The sequence below is a fragment of the Gouania willdenowi genome, unplaced genomic scaffold (genome assembly GCF_900634775.1).
Source record: "Gouania willdenowi unplaced genomic scaffold, fGouWil2.1 scaffold_354_arrow_ctg1, whole genome shotgun sequence".
NCBI lineage: Eukaryota > Metazoa > Chordata > Actinopteri > Blenniiformes > Gobiesocidae > Gouania > Gouania willdenowi.
Genome location: NW_021145116.1, coordinates 186,025 through 207,624, shown reverse-complemented (window position 1 = coordinate 207,624; position 21,600 = coordinate 186,025). Strand labels below are relative to the sequence as shown.

Below are 21,600 nucleotides of genomic sequence, written 5' to 3'. Positions count from 1 at the left end.
TAAATCTATGTGTTTGACCTTCATCTTATCATCAAACACTACAATTACTTTCTTCACCTCAAGGACGAAATGATGTCGTCTCTTCACCACAGCAGGAAATGTCGCTGAGTCATCAAACAACCATTCCATCACTAATGAGTTGAACACGACTCAAATGTTTGATAATTAATTCTGACCTAATGACAAAGACAGGACGTCATTAAAACACTTATTTATCATATAATTAATTACAGATACAGAATTAGCGTCGACTGAATTAATGACGTGACCACGATTCGTTTGGGTCGTCTCAAATATTTTACCCAAGATGCATTGCAGACAAAAACTATTTTAGAACAAATAAACAGATACCAGTTAAAGCCAATCTGATATTTACCGTAAATATCCTCCATAATATGCTGAAGAAAATAAAAAGCAGATAAAATAATAACAATGATATTAGGTTTTTTTGTAAAGGGTCTTTGAAGGTGTTTACACTGAAATAAATGTATTCATAATGTATTATTATTACTAGGAGCAGCTCTGGCTACAGATATAGCTTTCCTCCACCATTAAGACTGTAGTGAAGGAATGGTTCTGTATTGGTGTCTGTGAAGTGCTAAGAATTATTATTAATGTGTAACAATCATAACAGGTCAATATTTGTCACATTTGATTTAAATCTGTTTAAAAATATTAAAAAAGCTCTAGAAAAGCTTCTGTTTTTCTTTTCTTAACTAATTTAAATAATATATATACATATGAAACAATAAAGTGTACAGTTGTCTGTTACAATGATTTTTTTGTTAATTATTGTAATAAAGTCTATAAAATAAGAATGTTAAGAAATTTCAAGACATCAGTTAAACATTATTTGGATGAAAACTATGAAAAATTAGTAATAAAAGAATAAAAATTCCGTTTAGATTTAACTCCACAGACGTCATGTACATAAGATTAAGTTCATAGTAATTCTTACTATTTTTGACTCTAATTTGTATGAAATAGTTAAAAGATTTATATATTTTGTAGCTACAGCTACTTTTTTCCAAAACAAAAAAAGGAAATAAAAAATGATGATAATCGTGACCATCGAATGACAAATGCTTGGAAAATGGTAATAAATCAGAATCACAATATATATTGAATTGCCAAGTATTAATATTTATATGAGTTTCTTTCTACAGAACAAACACAACCAGTGAAACTGAGGAAATAAGATTATACACAAAATAAAAGCAGATGTTCAGCGTGCGTAATCGACTCAATTTACAGATTTGATTACAATTATTAATTTCAATTAAAAAAACGATTTTTGATTATTAACAATTCATGATGTGATTTTTGATTATTAACGATTCAACATCAGTCAGCTTAATATTTTAAATTAAATATCCAAATTGGGATTTAGCAGGAGACAAAGAGACGTGATTGGTTAAAAAAACGTTTACAGATGATGGATTTTCTTTGTTGCTTTTTCAGAGAACATAACATCTTAATTTCTGTCATAAAGACAATTTCAACCAAAAACTTAAAAAATAGGGATACACCGACATGAATACAATATAAACGCTTGGCTGAATACCAAATAATACCCATTACGGTTGTTAAGTTTTTCACTATTTTTATTATAATATTCTTACATTTTTAAATATTCCAGTAGACTTTGTTTTTCAAAAAAGCACAACAAAGTTTTTCATTTATCTCTTCAAATAAAACATAACACATTAAAGGTGAGGCATGATGAATAAATGACTTTCTAATGGTTTATCTACAGTTATAAACATCATTTAGCCTCATTCAGAGGAACAAAGTGTAAAAAGTTATGATTTTACCCACGTTGGCAGGTGACGTCACCTAACACGCCTCCTACAATGTTAGCTCCTCCCTCTCCAACTATCTAACAGCTAAAACAAACACTGCTGTTTAATATAGAATATATATTATACTTTATTACCATATATGTAAATACAAACTGCACTACTTTTTCTGCTGCTGATTGTGTTGGGAGTCACTGCTTAGACCCATTGTTTACACACATCAGCTGTTAGCACTCCATGCTAATGCTACACCAGTCTATGCAGCTTTTAAACTGAGGATGTTTATGGATTCATGGCTCACAGCGTAAACAATGGATTCTGTTGTGGAACCAGAGCAGCAGCAGCAGCCGTCCAGGATTCCAACTTTTACGCAATGACGGACGACGGAGAGCCGTAAAGCGGGAAGGAGGAGCTACTGGTTCTGCTGGTTCTGCAGCAACGCACACACACTTTTCCGACTCTAAATCACTCCATCTCCTCTGATGCAACAAGACAAGGCTATAATGTACCTATAGTGTAACAAACATAGTGAGAGTTGATTTTTATTTTTTACATCCTTGAAACGTTAAACTGAGACGTGTATTTGCTCCGAGCTTTTGGAATTTTAATCTGGAGCCCCAAAGGCAGGTCATGTGACACGACCAATCACTGAAGCACTGAAAGTAGATCAACAACCTTTCAAACACAAAGTCTATGAATGTCAAGAAGAAAAGGAACAATCTTTATTTTTACTATTTCAGATTAAAAATGTTACGTTTAGACGTTATGGAGGTGGATGTCATTCAGCCTAAGTTACCATGGTGATTTAGCACCGTAAGACGTTAACGTTAAAGAAGAGCTAATCTAGCTTTGTAGCAAAATAAAGGCCCTAAAAAAAATGATATATATATTGGTATTAATCCTAAAAATCTCTCGACTCATCAACACGTCTCAACCTCAGTCTGGTTTTCATCTCTACCATGTGACCATAACATATGATCTGGTTAGATCTGTGAAGATCAGCAGGTCTGGTCCTGGTCAGTAGATGATGGACACCACTGAGAGTTCCAGGGTGGGGGACAGTCACTGCAGTGGTATCTGTCATTGTGTCCTTGGGCAAGGCACTTCACCCACATTGTCTAGTATGAATGTAGTGTGTGAGTGAGTGTTGGTGGTGGTGGGAGGGGCCTATGGTTCACCATGACAGCCTCACTTCTGTCAGTCTGCCTCAGAGCAGCTGTGGCTACAGTAGTAGCTTACCACCACTAAGTGTGGAGTGAAAGAATAATGTCTTCATTCTGTAAAGTGACTTTATGTGTCTATGATAAAACTCTATATGAAATCCAATAGATCATTATTATTATTATTAGTAACTGTCAGCGTCCAATTATTAACTAAACTATCATTAGTTTAGTTAATAATTAAAATATCATTAATTTTATAATAATTAAACTATCATTACTTTAGTTAATAATTAAACTATCAATAATTTTATAATAATTAAACTATCATTCATTTTATAATAATTAAACTATCATTAATTTTATAATAATTAAACTAACAATAATTTAGTTAATAATTAAACTATCATTAATTATATAATAATAGTTTAGAATGAAACATGAACACGTGCCAGTGGAATTCTGGGAAACATCATCATTATTATTACTGTTGTTTTATCACTGCACATATTTATTAATAAAATAAAATAAACAGCATTGTGTGTGTGTGTGTGTGTGTGTGTGCATGTGTGTGTGTGTGTGTGTGTGTGTGTGTAACTCACCCAGTAACACGGAGTCTCTACGTGTCCGGACACGTGACCATAGCGTGTTGTCCTGTTGTTAGCATGTTAGCACTGGTTCATCCACTGTTGTTAGCATGTTAGCACTGGTTCATCCACTGTTGTTAGCATGTTAGCACTGGTTCATCCACTGTTGTTAGCATGTTAGCACTGGTTCATCCACTGTTGTTAGCATGTTAGCACTGGTTCATCCACTGTTGTTAGCATGTTAGCACTGGTTCATCCACTGTTGTTAGCATGTTAGCACTGGTTCATCCATGGAGAAAAACACGTCTTTGTTGAACAAACGCATTACGACACATCCACGAGGCTCCGTGTTCGACTGCTCAGCACAGCGACAGCTGATTGGTCAGCTCAGTAGTGACGTCACTATCTGCGCTGACGCTAATGGACATTATTATTACCCATAAAAATCAAATAAAAGCCTATATTAATACACTGTGGCACGTGTACAATATAAATAGTCATGTTTTGTAATATTTTCATAATTTATAACTTATAAAATCAAATAAATAATATATACCTAAACAATATTTATCCATCAAAATCTAATTTGAATAAAGAGAACAGTTGCGAAGTGATTTATTTGTCAGTTTATTTTTTAAATCTATTTCTCTGTCTATTACAAAAAATAACAATATTAATGATATTATCATTAATATTAGTACTATATATTAAAATTGTAATATATAATACAATACATTCTTATGACTTTTTCTCAACTATTACATTATAAGCTTTAAAATAAGTCAGACTTCTTCTTTTTTTAAAGTGTAAATGTTTTATTGAAATCTTCTTACTTTATGTTTTTGAAATTTACCAGTTCTGTGACATTTTGTGACAAAAATAAATCAAATCGAATGAAATGAGTTTTAAAATGAAGCTCCTACGGTTGTTTTTTGAATATATTTTTAAATTAATTTACCTCCTCCAAAAGATAATCTCATTAAAACATAAACATGTTTTAATTAATGTTTAATTAACTATTTTTTCTAGATATACTGTATATTTGTCTGTGAATCTATTAGGAAGCCTTCAGCTGATGTGTGTGAGCAGCAATAATCAATAATCAATAATCAATGACCAGCTCAGCTCTGACTGTAAACAGAACAAACATTATTGATTTACACGTTTTAATGAAATCCAATGTTTTAGTGAAACAGATGCACAATTTTTACAAATTCATGTCCAAACTAAAGTTTATTTGTTTTTTTTAGCCTCTGAGGTCAAATTGCTAAAAAATAAATAAATAAATAAGTAATAATAATAATAAAAATAAATATATATATTTTTCAAATAAAGAACAAAAAAGGAATTCCTTTTATTAATATTAACCTGATTTTAAGGAGTACTTTGGCACCACCTGGTGGTTTGAGTAGGTACTTACCATTATTTCATCAACCTTGTCATAATTAATAAATAAATGAATAAAATAATGTTTAATTATAATAATAAAATATGCATTGCTGTCACGAAAAGATTACGCTACATAAAAGTGCTGACCTTTGACAGCATGTGCAGACAAAAAAAATAAATCATTAATAAATAAAATAAAATTAAAAAAAATACAATATTATAAATAAATAAATAAATTAAATTAAAAAAGAAGAAAAATGCATGCCCCTATTGTTTCTACAAGGCACATTTTATGCTTCCAAAATACATGTTTTTCTTAAACTCCTCTAATACGCTGCTTGTTGCTTTACAGTCCTACATTTATTATATTAATAACACATTAACCCTTAGGGTCAAACAGGATATTTGCCTCCAGAAAATTATTGATCAAGTTTTAATGTCAGACACTGTTTATTTGTTGAATCCATAAATGAGGCCTTGATAATGAAACCTTGACCTGTTCTTTAGCGCCACCATCAGGACAAACTTTTATATTACATTTAATTTATGACGTCATGTCAGCGACCCCCTCTTTCCTCATATTAACATATCTATTTACTTATTTTTACCTCCTTTTTTGTCGTGAGAAAACCCCGCCATCCTCCACAGCACGGAAAATATATCATAATAATAAGTAACAATCTTTATTTATGATGAGTCATCTGGAACAGAATATACAAAGTCATCATAATGAATTCATATCTAATTTTATGCTGAATCAATTGTAATTATCAAATTAGGAAAAGTCATAAAATATGAAGAAAAAGAAAAATTCTACTATTTTTTTTGAATGATAAACATTGACCCCAAAGATTATAGATCGAGACTGGATCAATTAGGGATGTAACGATTAATCGTAAGGCAGTTAAAAATCGATTCATAGGTATCACGGTTGATATCGATTTTCTGAAAATTAAATCGCAGTACTTTTTTTAACCAGCAGAGGGCGCTATCCGGAAGTGTTGGCGGCGGGCGGAGTCTGCTAATACTTTCTTTCTGGCTGCCTTCTACTCTTAAACATGTTAATAAATGATTCATTACCCCTTTAGCACCGAAAGAATATCTGTAATATTACTTGAATATCTGTAAAAGTCACGTTTTTCTATTAGCTCTGTCTGCTAGCATAGCTTCTCTTCTTCACTGAAAGATATCTGCATGCCAACCGACCACTGTGTTACCAGCGCCCTCTGCTGGTCCAAACAAATATGACGTAAATTAGTACAATCACGGTTTTTTTTTTTTAAAGTCCAATTGTTAAGGCACAAAAAACATTTTCAGTTGCACTTTTAAAAGAAAAATAACTATTATGTAGTTTTGCATTGTTTATTATAGAACCAGAATTTAAATTAATAGGCTTCATTTTCATTTGTATTATTTCTTTATTTATTTCATTCAAGATTTATTTTTAGTTAAATTGCATTGTTTTTAATAGTTTATCAAGGAATTCTTTTGACAATGAAAAATAAAAGGAAAATAATACAGTATTTTCTAGTTTTTTTCCCAAAAAAAAAAATTTGTCTACAGTCCCATTTTGTAAAATAAATCGTGAATCGAATCGTATCGGGAGTTGAGTGAATCGTTACATCCCTAGGATCAATGCTTATCAATGTAGCGTATATTGATGACAGAATTCACTGTAAAAAACACGTGAGATATTGGTTGCATATATTTTTATTATTCAAAAATAAATCACATTATTGACGACAATGTGCGTTTCATAAAACCCTGCTAGAGATGCTGCATCCGTCACAAAATAATATTTAATACTGACATTGAAATGAGAGAGAATCACATTTTATGTCTGCATTAGTTTTTCACTTGTTTTAGGTCTTTTTGTTTTTTTGGCATTTGTTTCATTATCAGCAAAGAATGCGTTTAAAAAAACTATGTCACTGAAATATTAATTATGCTACTGATGAAGATAAAGAATAAAGATTATATTGTTGCAACAGCTCAGTTTAGCCTGAGATTTAAACAAAGTTGGATGAATTGAAACATTGTGATCATAGAAAAGTCTAGAAGGAGAAACTTTAGAGAAAAAGATGTTTTAAAAAAAAAGATGAAAATTACCGTTTGGACATGATTATCTTTTTAGTTTCAATTTTCTTTCATATAAGCCTCAACATTTGAAAAAGACGTATGTAAAAAAACAAAACAATTGCACAAAGTGTTAAAACAATCATTTCCTAAGAAACAAATGATGCAACACCTACCGTACTTCACAAACAAACAAACGTCTTTCACGACTCAGCTGTACAACAATAATAAATCTGCTCTAATATTAAAAACAGTCTGTTATAATTTCTAATACTTGTTTTTTTTTCTCCATACAAAGTCCCGTAAAAGTTTTAGAACTGTTCACACGACTCGATTTATTTCAATTTAAAGCATGAGACGAGCCCCGAAAAGGCCACAAAAGTGCAATGTCATCAAATCAACTGGAAGCATTGGAAGGAGGGATGAAAGGAGATGAAAGGAGGAATAAAAGGAGATGAAAGGAGGAATAAAAGGAGGGATGGAATGAGGGATGAAAAGAGATGAAGGGAGGGATGAAAGGAAGGATGAAAGGAGGGATAAAGAGAGGGATGAAAGGAGATAAAATGAGGGATAAAAGGAGGGATGGAATGACACACACTCATCCAGACTCAACTAAAAATTGAGTGAAGTGATGGAAAAATCTACTTTCAAATTAAGAAAATAACTGAGGAAAATAAAAATAAGAAAGATTTAGAGGAAAAAAGAATGATATTTTTCCTTTTGTTTTCTCAGTATTATTTTTCTTGTAGATAAAATAAGTGTACTGACAAAACAAAACACAAAGTTGAAGAATTTTTTTTTACTGAAGTAGTGCACACACACACACACACACACTCCCTCCTGTTTAGCACACTGCACGGTAATGAGGAGTAAACATGAGTTGATCCTGAAACTGATGTTTGACGTCCCCACAGCATCTCTTCTTCTTCTGTTGGAGGTCTGAACTCCATCTTTAACGTCACCTTTCAGTCTATCGTCTGTAAAAGTGATTCCACTGGATTCAAGCATTTAACGGTTAAAACTAAAAATGGAGAAAATCAAACTAAACAAACCCAGTTTGCTTTTCTATAAAGTCATATTTAGTTTTCTCCTTCCACGATACTTGTTTCAGGTGTGTTTTTGTTTTTTTACAGTTTTTCCAGCAAAGAAACATTGTTTTTAAATGAAACATTCTGCCCAGTTTGTCATATTGCAAAAAGCCGTTTCCATTCATTCATTCGTCGTCTTTTTTTTTTTTTAATGGTCCATTTCAGTGTCGTCAGGTTTGTTTTGGTCTGTATTTGGACTTTGAACCCTTCCTCAGTCTCAGTGTGATGTTCTAACTAACGGCCCAGCAGGTAGACCACCACCTCGTAGGTGCACATCATTATGGCCGTGTTGGGAATCTGTCTGACGAGGTGAGTGGTGAGGCCGCGGTAAAGCGCTCCGTATCCTTCCTCACGGGGAACCGTCAGCAGGGTTTGGAAAAAGGAGCGGTAACGGCTGCCTTCCTCTCGTAGTCGTGTACGGATCACCTCTACAGGTTAAAAAACACATGAGTCAGCATGAATGGAAATACTGGCAAATCAAATTAAACATTATATGGCAGCAAATAGTTCATATTAGATTTCGTGAAAAAATAAATATTTTCAGCTGAAGTGAAATCAAACTTTTTTGCTTCAAAATTCAATGATGCTAAATTTGATTTAAATAAATTTAAAGTATTTAATTTATTTAAATACATTTAAAGTATTCAATCTATTTAAATAAAAGTTAGCATCACTATGAATGTAACTTAATTTATGCTAAATAGATAAATGTTTTCAACTAAAGTTAAATTGGGATGATCTTTATTCTTTAAAATTCATAGTGATGCAAAATTTTGCTAAAGTAAATTAGATGCTAAATTATTATCAATGTGTGTTTTTATTTTCTTCCAAAAAACAGGAACATTTGTGGATTTCAACAAGGATGAATTTTAATAATGTTTAAATTTTTTTCACTAAGTTTAGCATTTTTGAAAATGCAAACAAATGTTGTCATTTTTGCTCAAATTTTGTTTGTTTTGTGTAAATTACAGTTTGTGGGGTTTTATTTGTTTGTGTCGCTCTGTGTATCTTTCTGTGTGTTATGAATGATTTTTGTGTGTTTTTATTGTCATTAATGTTGTTCTTTTGAAACATTTTGGAATGTTTTTGGAGTAGTTTTGTATAAATTTGTTGTTGCTTTATATGTTTTTGGAGTCTTTTTGTGCATTTCCTATCTCTCCGTCACCCATGTGTGTTTGTTTTCCTCACCATGAGGATAAGCGATGGACGTGGCACACGTCTTGGACGTTGCAGCTGCGAGCATCATTCCTATAAAGTCTGAAGCGTCTTTAACGGACTCCTCTTCGTCCATGCTGGCGCGAGCCTTGGACTCCAGTATTTTACGTTTGATACTTTCATAGATCACAAAGTGGATCACAGTCTCTGAGATGCCGGCGTACGACGCTGACATGCCTCTGTAGAAACCTCGAATACCGTCCATCTGGTACACACGCCGCACGCACTCCAGTGCGCTCATACGTTGCTCACCACGGTTTCTGAGAGCAGATAGAAACCGTTACACCTAATAATTATACATATAGACATAATCAATGTAGAGTAGTTCACCTAGCATCCAGCTGCATACGGGTCTTTATCAACCAGATGGGATTAGTGACCGTGATGGCAGTGAACCCTGGGAACGTCAGGAAACCACACGTTTAGACTAACAAAAAACATTTAGAAATACATCAACTACACTCAATAATCTAATATAAACAATATGAAAAGCATCTGATCAAACAGGATCAGCTGACTAATAACAGAGATCAATACCAGCGCTAGAAACACATCTACATTACTGATACTTCTTAGTTATGTAATCAATCATATAAAGATCAAACATAAACATGGAAGCATCAGCACAATGAATTAATAAGCGTTAAAGTGTGGTTAGTTGTATCAATACACCTGATATTGTTGGTTGTATTTTATTAGAAATGATCAAGCAAAATATACAGTATAATGCCTAGTGTATTAGCAGAATGTTATTTGTTTTTTAAATGTATTTTTTATTCTTTAAAGTGAACATTAAAACTTTGCCAGTAAACGTGAACTCTGTTATTAATTAATCTGTTAAATAACGTTAAATGGTAAAACTAGATGCTAATACGTTTAGTTCATATTTAAAGAGGATTAAACGCTGCAGTAAAGGTTATTCACTTATACTTTTATTATTATTATTATTATTATTAGAACCAATCAGTACAGGGCATTGATTAACTATCTAGTCTACAAATTCAGTATGTTATTACAGTTTGAATCTGTTCTTAAAATATATATTTAGATATATTTTTTTATACTTAAAGGGTACCTGTAGTGGAAATGTTGATTAAATAAAATGGTGCATTGTGGGAAGTGGCGAGCAACTGTGATGAAAGCTGCGTGAAAGGATATCTGTTCATTGATTGGATGTTCTCCTGAAAGAGTTCATCATTTAGCCACAAAGAACTAAGAGGGAACAATGTGGTGGGGGTGTGGTTAGTGCCATGACACACCCCATAGCATCCCCTGTAAACACAAACATAGTAGTGATCTGAACAAGTACGTTTACAAGAAGCATTCAACCACTTTCTGCCCATTAGCTTAGCCCTTTAGCTTAACCTGTTAGCTTAACCCGTTAGCTTAACCTGTTAGCTTAACCCGTTAGCTTAGCCAGTTAGTTTAACCCGTTAACTTAACCTGCTAGCTTAGTGCGTTAGCTTAACCCTTTAGCTTAGCCCATTAGCTTAACTTGCTAGCTTAACCTGTTATCTTAACCCGTTAGCTTTGCCCGTTAACTTAACCTGTTAGCTTAGTGCGTATGCTTAACCCGTTAGCTTAGCCTATTAGCTTTCAAATGATTAGGATCGTTATCAGGCTTCTGCAGAGCTGGATGAGGAGTTGATCATTTGACTCAGGTGTGTTGGAAGAGGGAAACATCTAAAACATGCTGGATAGAGGCTCTTGAGGACCGGAATTGGACACCCCTGCTGTAGACCAATGGAACACAGTTGCCTAGCAACAGCTAACATGAATCAACAGATGTGCATCATATCCTGTGTAAAATGGAGACTATAGTTTATGATCCAGGGCATAAAATCATTCTTTTAATGTGTTTTGTTTAAAAATCAGAGAGAAAAAAAAAGATGCACATATGATGTTTATTAGTTATACATTAAATACATTTCCACTACAGGTACACTTTATAGTGAATATTATGTGATAGAGCTTTCACAGCCCAAAGAGTGATTAGTTTATTTACAGTTGTAGAAAATAAATATGCATTGCTGGTAAATGTAGGAGCAATGTGTTAAAATGTTCACATGATCTACAACTCACACAAAGTTTGATCAAAAGTCGTCCCAAAATGACATTAAAAAGGTTTGTGTGAGTGTGAATAAAAGTCTAAAACATCACAATGAGTTTACACTGTAATGCATGGATGACCTTTGACCTTTGTTAAGGTGTATGAATAGAGAAGATGCTCAGGTGTCTGTGGAGGAGGAGAACAAAAAGGAGACAATAGAGGGGGAGTAGAATGAAGTATTGTCTAAATGTGTGTACTCACAGGGAGGGGCAAAGCTCCTCCAGCTCCTCCCCGCTGCAGCTAGTAGCTAGTAGCCTGCACATATGGGGGGCACAGATGGGGGTGTCCCACCCAATCACGCAGAAGTGAAAGCTTTACAGTAAAACACAGGCTTTTCTGTTCCACAGTCACACACAGCCCCCCCACCCCCCCCACCCCATCTCCGTTAACCTTGGGAGATGAAAGGACCCACCCACCAAATATATATTTATATATATTGTCATCAGTGTTTCTGTATGTTACAGACGTCACTGAGATGAGTTTAAGATCAAAGGAAAATGCTAACCTTGTCGTTCAGTGAAACAGACGTTTAAAAAACATGTGATGATGATTTTTTTAGTGCAGGAGCCACATCTGGTTCAATTATGACAGATTTGGTCTTTTTACCTGTTTTACAGCAGCAAAAATCTCTAAAATGAAGAGTTTCTTGAAATATAAACTAAAGTAAAACGTCTGTTAAAATAAACAAATGACTGATATGTTTTGTAAGGTTATTGTTCTCGTAGGAGGTATTATTTACTCCTGTGTCGTAAAACTCCTCCTAGACTATTAATGGGTTGGGTTATTGTAGAAATGCTTACATTTATGAAAATAAATAGATTATTTAATTTGATTGGACCAAAGCTCAAGGTCATATTTAAGGTCAAGGTCAGTCTTCTGTTTTTCCTGCATTATTATTTTCATTTTCATTAGTAAAAACAAACTACAGATACAGGTTGTCATTTTTTGCATTTTTTTTCAAATTGCCAAATACGTCTTTGTTTAATATATACTTATACAGTTACACAATCTATAAACAGTTTTTTAAAATTGTAGTTGTGTTTCTTTAGATGATTATGATTCCCATTATCACATTACGCAGTAGCAACAACCGTAACTGAAAAGCTCTAGTCACGATTAATTAAAAATACATTTATTTAACTTTTATAACAGGATAAATTAATAAACATTTTTGCAGAACGTATTGAAGGTTCTTCACAGTTTGAAGTGCATTACAGTAAATCTATTATTAAATATATTGTAAGGATCAATAATAAAGTGTTAAAGGTTATGTAGTGCACCACATACTGTATGAGCACCTGTGACTATACTGTGTTCATAGATGCAGTAGAACAGGTTCAGAGGTTTGACCTACATTCAGTAGAGACAGGAAGTATGTTTTAGATCAGGACGGAGGACATTCACATGTAGGCGGAGTCTAGAAGTGAGTAGGAAACACTAGGGTTTAGAACAGAACCCTCCAGCTGTCGATAGTGTTCAATATAGTGTTCAAATATTACAATGATCACTATGGGATCATTAAACTTAGAGCTGGGCGGTATGACCAAAAATGTATATCACGGTCATTTTTAAATTCTCACGGTTTCCCGGTATATGACAGTTTATTTCATGCAGTAGGTCAGTGTCCATAGGAAGTATGTATAGATATAATAATGTTCAGTAGCTTTTTCATGGATGGACAAATGAGGTTGTGTTTGAAGGTGAGATGTAAAGTGATAACTATTGTTTACATATATTTAAATGTATAAATTAGGAAAAAGTAACGCACCAGCATGAGAAACACTTTGAGACACTCAGGTTTACATGGGAGCTTTAATTCCTCTTTAATTCAGAATAAACGTTAAATCCTCTTGAGGGTTAAAAAGTGAAGCCACAGTGGAGTGTTGGCGCTCCGCTGGCCAGGACGCCACGGGGCGGCCGTGACGCCCCCTGACTCAGCTCTGCTACCCCGACAAAGAGAGGGTCGCTGTTCTGCTCAAAACCAGGAAGTGGGGGTGGGCTCTCTAGCGATTGGCTCTGGCACACATGTGACTCGCTCTGGTGGACAATTTTATTATCAATGGTATCATTACAGTTAAGGGTGTCCCGATCCGATATTGATATCAGATATCGGTCGATATCAGCCAGAAAACGAATATCGGATTTCATCGGACTGCATCTAAAATCTCTGATATATTATGTTATATTTTTGTCAGTTTTTCTCATCTCTACTGTTGTTGACTATTGTTCTCTGACTAACATCACATGATCAAACCTTTTTTAACATTCCACACTACAAAATAAGTCATAAAAGTATGCATGATTCGTGCTGATATTGTATCGGATTGATAACGGCATTGACCAATACTCAAAGCTGCAATATCGGTATCAGATCGGAAGTGAAAGAGTTGTATTGGGACATCCCTAATTGCACAATTGAACCAAAAGGCAGCCCCACACACACACATAATAATATTACAATGTACAAAAATATACTAACATACAAAAACATAAAAAAAACACACACACAAAGTGACAACAGGAATACATTAAGTTCCAGAATAATTTAAAAAATGACCAAAAATACACACAAAAAAGGAGAAAAATACGATAAATATCAACAAATTGAGTAAAAAACACAAAATGACACCAAAAACAAACTAAACAACAGCAAAACCACATTTACTCAAAAAACACTAAAGACAACTAAAAAAAACTAAATAAGAACTGTACATATAAATTACACCAAAAACACACTCAATGACTCCAAAAGCCCAGAAAATCACCAAATAAATTAATAAAATGACTGAAAAAAGACACTAAACAATAGCAAAAACACTATGTATTTATTATGATTATTGTATTATAGAATATATTAAGAATAAGTAAATATGGATAGTGATAGAGTTTGTAATGTTTTTCTGTCACAGCGAGTCCTGCTAGTAAACGTGTGTTAAAGTGACATTTGGCTGGACTTATCGTTAGCGTTCCCCCGTGCTACCTGCTGATGTGGATGGCCCCCACTTTAACGCAATACATTCTGATTATTACACCACATGCTAAGGCTAACGTGATGGAGCAAAGTGCTCGTGTTGCCGCCGGCGACAACTTTAGCCCGACAACACTTGCATCAAATGTTTGTTTGGTCGACGTCGGAACCAAAAAATCTCCAAACAGACACAAGTTCTGCTGTGTCATGTTCTACTAGCTTTATTTAGTTATTTATACCCTAACTAACACCACAGCGCTAATGTTTACCTTGAAAGGGTCCCGTCTGAAACGCAGCGGTCCTGACGTTGTGTAATCAAATACACCGGTGGTATATTAATAATTAATATCATAATAAACATATATACTGGTGTTTGGTATGAACCGGTATAACACCCAGCACTAATATAGTTCAGTTTTACATGTAGTTCCTGACTTTAAAGTATTAGATTTGTGATACGAACAAACCCTAACGTCACTGGTTTCTGTCTGTTTTTGATCGTGACCCCATTTTAATAAATACCACTTTTTCCTTCTTTCTAGAATTAGTTTTAAAACATGTTTGTTATACACACACACACACACACACACACACACACACACACACACACACACACACACACACACACACACACACACACACACACACACACACACACACACACACACACACACACACACACACACACACACACACACACACACACAGTTTTTATTTCATTTTTTAACATTTATATTATAGTATATGACATGATATTATTTATTATATTAATATTTTTTATTATAGTATATATTATTAATTATATCATATATGATTATCTTTTAGATGCATATCTTGGAAAGTGAAAATATATAATACAGTGGGCATGTACAGCATACATGCTAATGAATAGTTGACTTATCTAACGTACCGTAGTTTTATATGAAGTAAAGATTGACAATGACTTGAGATATATTTGCTAAATGTTGTAATGTTTTAATGTCAATATTAAATTTTTCTGCAAAAACCAGTGGCTGAAATAACAGGTCATTTAATTTATATCATTTTAAAAGAGGACATCATTTTTTTTAAATAATACAACAGGTTACATATATTCTGTTTTTTATTTTGCAGAAATGCTGTACATGAATTAAGCTAACATTAGCATAACTAACTTAGCATCTGCATTGTTTCACCCCATGAATTAAATTCAGAGGGTCCAGCTCTGATAGTGGGGTCTCCTAACCCTCCCTGTAATATTATAATATATACAGTACAATATATAATCAAGTATATAATATGGTATATAATATGATATAGTATATAATATATGGTAATATATAATAAATACAGTATAATATATAATATAGAATATAATACGGTAATATATAGTATAAAATATATAATTATATAATATATGGTAATATTAATAAATACAGTATAATATAATATAAAGAATATAATATACGGTAATTAGTATAAATATATAATATATAGTATATAATATATGGTAATAATAGTATAAAATATATAATATAAAGTATATAATATGATATAGTATATAATATAAAGTATATAATATATGGTGATATATAGTATAAAATATATAATATAAAGTATATAATATATGGTAATATATATATAACAATATAATATAAAGTATATAATATTGGTAATATATAGTATAATATATAATATAAGTATATAATATATGGTGATATAGTATAAAAATATATAATATAAAGTATATATATGGTGATATATAGTATAAAATATATAATATAAAGTATATAATATATGGTAATATATAGTATATAATATATAATATAAAGTATATAATATATGGTAATATATAGTATATAATATATAATATAAAGTATATAATATTTGGTAATATATAGTATATAATATAATATAAAGTATATAATATATGGTATATATAGTATATAATATATAATATAAAGTATATATATTTGGTAATATATAGTATATAATCTATAATATAAAGTATATAATATATGGTAATATAGTCTATAATATTATGGTAATATATAGTATATAATATATAATAAAGTATAATATTTGGTAATATATAGTATATTATAATATAAAGTATATAATATATGGTAATATATAGTATATAATCTATAATATTATAGTAATAATATATGGTAAATATAGTATATATATATATTAAAGTCTATAATATATGGTGATATATAGTATAAAATATATAATATAAAGTATATAATATATGGTAATATATAGTATATAATAAATAATATAAAGTATATAATATATGGTAATATATAATATATACAGTATAATATATAATATATGGTAATATATAATAAATACAGTATAATATATAATATAAAGAATATTAATATACGGTAATATATAGTATAAAATATATAATATATAGTATATAATATATGGTAATATCTAGTATAAAAATTAATATAAAGTATATAATATATGGTGCTATATAGTATAATATAGTATCTAATATCTGGTGTATATAGTATATAATAAATAATATAAAGTATATAATATATGGTAATATATAGTATATATATATAATATAAAGTATATAATATATGGTAATATATGTATATAATAAATATATAGTATAAAATATATAATATATAGTATATAATATATGGTAATATATAGTATAAAATATATAATATAAAGTATATAATATATGGTGATATATAGTATATAATATAAAGTATATAATATATGGTAATATATAGTATATAATATATAATATAAAGTATATAATATATGGTAATATATAGTATATAATATATAATATAAAGTATATAATATATGGTAATATATAGTATATAATAATAATTATATAGTATATAATCTATAATATATCGTATATAATATATGGTAATATATAGTATATAATATATAATATAAAGTATATAATATATGGTGATATATGTATATAATAAATATATAAAGTATATAATATATGCTGATATATAATCCAAGGATAATGAAATGAAAACTAATAATGAACAGTCGACTTGTGGCAGTGACAAGGTTAGCATTTCTCTATAATAACATAATAATATAATAATAACTTAATACGGGTCAAAACATTTCACAAGTTTAGAGGAACAACTACACTAAGGTTTGTGTGAATGTTAAATAATAAAAAACTAAACCCTTAAAGTGTCTAAAACTGCAAACATGTGTAGCTGTGCTTAATGCTAACATCATGAACAAAATAAAAACTATTCTAACCTGTTTTATGTGTCATATCATTTATAATACCAGTGGAAAGAAACATAAGGTGCTACCTTCGTGTCCGCCCGAAGTGCCAGTGGAGGCCGACTTCTCTTCTCTATACACACAGAGCAAACAGGGGGGCCCAGGGGGGGCCCAGACCCACAGTATAACAACTGCCATGTTCAACCATTTACAGAGTCCTTGGGCAACACCTCAATTATATATACATATATATATAATATATATATACAGTCATAACAAGAAGTTAGAGGAGGACAAAGGGATTACTTTACAACAGAGGAGGGAAAGCACAACCTAAACTTCAGGACCATCAGAGTTTTATTCTTTTAATATTTAAAGAAGAACTAACCACAATAAAATGACTTTATCCACTGAAAACAAATGTATGAAGCAGTGTTGAATGATTCTTGATATTTTAGTCAAAGTATTTCTATTTTTTATGTATTTTGTTGTAAACATTTAATTGTGATTTAATATTCCCATAAATAATGTAGCACTGCAACCTCCATCATATTTTATCTACAACTAAAGCCATATTCACACGTGATTAGTGTTACCTAGCGACCACATGAGATTTGTAATAATTGATGTTAATCCCGTGTGAATCAACCATGTCAGTAATTTGTACAGTAAAAATTGTAAATTAGCTACTAGATATTGTCCTGTGATAATGCTAATCCAATGCAAATAAGCATCGCTGTGATTTGGACAGAAATGGGCGGGATCTGATGCTTGATTACGAGTTTTGTTTCCGGTGTCACGGTCTGAGTTCACCTTGTACTGAGATTGATTATAAGCATATATATATATATATATATATATATATAAAAAAGAATGCAATTTCAGCAAAATCTCAGGATTCAATTATCCTGTGGGAATGTGCCACATAAAAAGCATTTATTTATTACATGTGGCTTTATATGATAATTTACGAAAAGCCAAATTTTTGTTGTTTCTTTTTTACTTTAAACAAAATCTTTATGTAGGCCCGACTAGATGCTCCGGCTGGCCGAACTTGGTCTGCGGGCCTTGAGTTTGACATAAGCTTCCTAGACGTACATTAGCCAAAACTTCAGGGTTTAGTTAGTCTTTAAGACACTTTATTAACCACAACTAGAAAAGAGACATTATCTACGTTTCTATTAAACATCTGACTTATTATATTGGTTGATTTTACAGTAAATAATATGAGTCACAACAACAAAGCCTAGTGTGTGTGTGTGTGTGTGTGTGTGTGTGTGTGTGTCTGTGTGATCCTGAGAGTCTTAAATTGTGCTTTCTTAAAAAAACACATTTTTGATTATAACTAAAAGAGTTAATATATTAAACAGCTCCAACACGCAACAGGCATCATTAGTTAGCTTTAGCATGCTCCATGTCTGCTGAGAACGAGCTGTCTGATGTAGACAAACTGTAGATTGATCAGTATTGATCATTAATCAGATAAAGTAGCCATTACTGACATTTAAACATACATAAGGGAGGGGGAGGAGCCATGGTTACCTGCCATTCCAGCCGACACCATGTGCACGAGCGTAGAGTCTGGCTCCAACACTCCATTCAGCTTCTCTTTAGCTGTAGAATAAGCAGCAAAGTAGATCGCTCTACAGGAAACAAGAAAAAGTCAACGTACTCAAACAAGCAAAAGACAACAAATAACCTTCAATGGGTTGTTAAAACTGTGGTTATTTCTAAAATCAACCAATTTAATCATTTCATTTCTTACTCATTTAAAATTTACATAAACAAGAGAAAGTTTTCTTTTTGTTTTACCAGGAAGAGCATTTTTCAACCAGCATCTAAACATGACCAGTGTGAGATTGTATTGAACCCCTATAACCCTAACCCCCCATAACCTAACCCTCCATAGCCCTAACCCCTATAGCCCTAACCCCCATAACCCTAACCCTCCATAGCCCTAACCCCTATAGCCCTAACCCCCCCATAACCCTAACCTCCTATAACCCTAACCCCCATAGCCCTACCCCCCATAACCCTAACCCCCATAACCCTAACCACCCATAGCCCTACCCCCCATAACCCTACCCCCCATAACCCTAACCCCCTATAACCCTAACCTCCCATAACCCTAACCCCCATAACCCTAACCCCCCCATAACCCTAACCCTAACCCTAACCCCCCATAGCCCTACCCCCCATAACCCTAACCCCCCATAACCCTAACCCCCTATAACCCTAACCCCCCATAGCCCTACCCCCCATAACCCTAACCCCCCATAACCCTAACCCCCATAACCCTAACCCCCCATAACCCTAACCCCCTATAACCCTAACCCCCATAACCCTACCCCCCCATAACCCTAACCCCCTATAACCCTAACCCCCCATAACCCTAACCCCCATAACCCTAACTCCCCCATAAAGTTGAATTGAATTGAAAATTGAATTTTATTCCAGTGTAATATGGCAGTGGTTCTCAAACATTTTTGGCCCGAGAACGTTTCTCTCTCCGATTCTGAATCCATGTACCGCTTTTGTCTGACTTAATAATTTGCTCAGAATTCTATGAAATAACATCTATAGATCATAATGATGGAATGAATGAGTGATAACGCACATTTTAAATAATCTGAACTTTGTAAATAAGTGGAGAAGAAACAGTATTTAGTTGATCCTGAATTAATATATTGCTATAGATTTCATAACTATTTTCTCACTGACTCTTGTATTTTAGTTATGTTCTAATCAAGATCATTTTCATCATCATTATTATCATTTTAAACAAAAAAAACCCCATATTTTTAATGTTTTCGTTTGTTCATTTTCCACTTTCTCTCTCTCAGGCACCCCTGTAGTGCCATCACGTGCCCCTAGGGGTACACGTACCTCCATCTGAGAAATACTGCTCTATGGAATACGGACCCAGTGTAATGAACAATGAAAAACAAATAGAAAAAGGTGATTTTCTTTTTTAAATCATTAATAAACTATTCAGGAATATGAACATACTGTACATATGACACTGTTATGTATGAAGACATTGATCTTGGTAAACTGTGATAATGGGTATAGTTTGTGTCAATATAAACCAGTAAGAACTACAGTACATGTGTAGAAGTGTACATACACAATGAAAACAGTAGCATATTTAATACTAATGTATGAGATGTGGTTATAACAGTGACTTAAATAAAAATAAATTGATTAATAAAGATGGTTACATAGTCAGACATAGTTCAAAGTTGTCTCCACACTTCATTGTTTATAATAGAAATAAATCCATTTAATTTGAAATACATTCTAGACAAACTAGTCAAACACATTTATTTCATACAAATTCTGTCAGGGGTCCATATTCTATAGGGTATATATATATATATATATATATATATATATATTATATATATATATATATATGCTCCTCATTAAATTAAATTAACCAGATTTAATAAACATTGTTTTAAAGTGGAGCTAAACCCATAATGTAATCATGCTTATTTAACGTTGTCTGCACTTAAGATGATTTAATACAAATCAATAGACATGTATCCATCCTAGCCCTGTGATTGGCTGATCGGTTCTGTGAAGCTAAGCATGTCTGGGTCTGGTTTAGTAGTTGGATGGGAGTGCAGTGGTATCTGTCATTGTGTCCTTGGGCAAGGCACTTCACCCCACATTGCCCAGTATGAAAGTGTGTGTGAGTGAGTGTTGGTGGTGGGAGGGGCCTATGGTTCACTATGGCAGCCTCGCTTCCTTGAGTCTGCCCAGAGCAGCTGTGGCTACAATAGTAGCTTACCACCACTAAGTGTGGAGTGAAAGAATAATGTCTTAATTCTGTAAAGTGACTTTGAGTGTCTATGATAAAGCTCTATATAAAATCCAATGCATTATTATTATTATGAAATGGAGGCAGGTCACATGACCACATCATCACAGCTGCCTGGTATTCTCTCTGTCCTGATGTTTTATTTTATTCTACTTTAGATTATCTCAACCTG

The 21,600-nt window shown here is 32.4% G+C and overlaps 2 protein-coding genes across 5 annotated transcripts in view; both read right to left on the bottom strand.

Moving 5' to 3' along the window:
• The window catches only part of LOC114459834 (SPRY domain-containing SOCS box protein 4-like), a 49,628-nt gene extending 45,714 nt beyond the window's left edge, over positions 1-3,914 (bottom strand). For all 4 annotated transcript variants that reach the window (XR_003673477.1, XM_028441985.1, XM_028441987.1 and 1 more), the window contains exon 1: positions 3,562-3,914. The gene's annotated coding sequence lies outside the window, so the exon portion shown is untranslated. The remainder of the gene's footprint in view (positions 1-3,561) is intronic.
• Positions 3,915-6,629: 2,715 nt separating this feature from the next.
• LOC114459820 (solute carrier family 25 member 36-A-like) lies at positions 6,630-19,250 on the bottom strand (the record flags this gene model as incomplete). The annotated part of the gene is made up of 4 exons (XM_028441968.1): positions 6,630-8,527; positions 9,288-9,574; positions 9,645-9,711; positions 19,145-19,250. Coding segments are annotated over 4 exons (654 nt in total), but the record flags the coding sequence as incomplete, so codon positions are not given.
• Between the last annotated feature and the right edge of the window lie 2,350 nt (positions 19,251-21,600).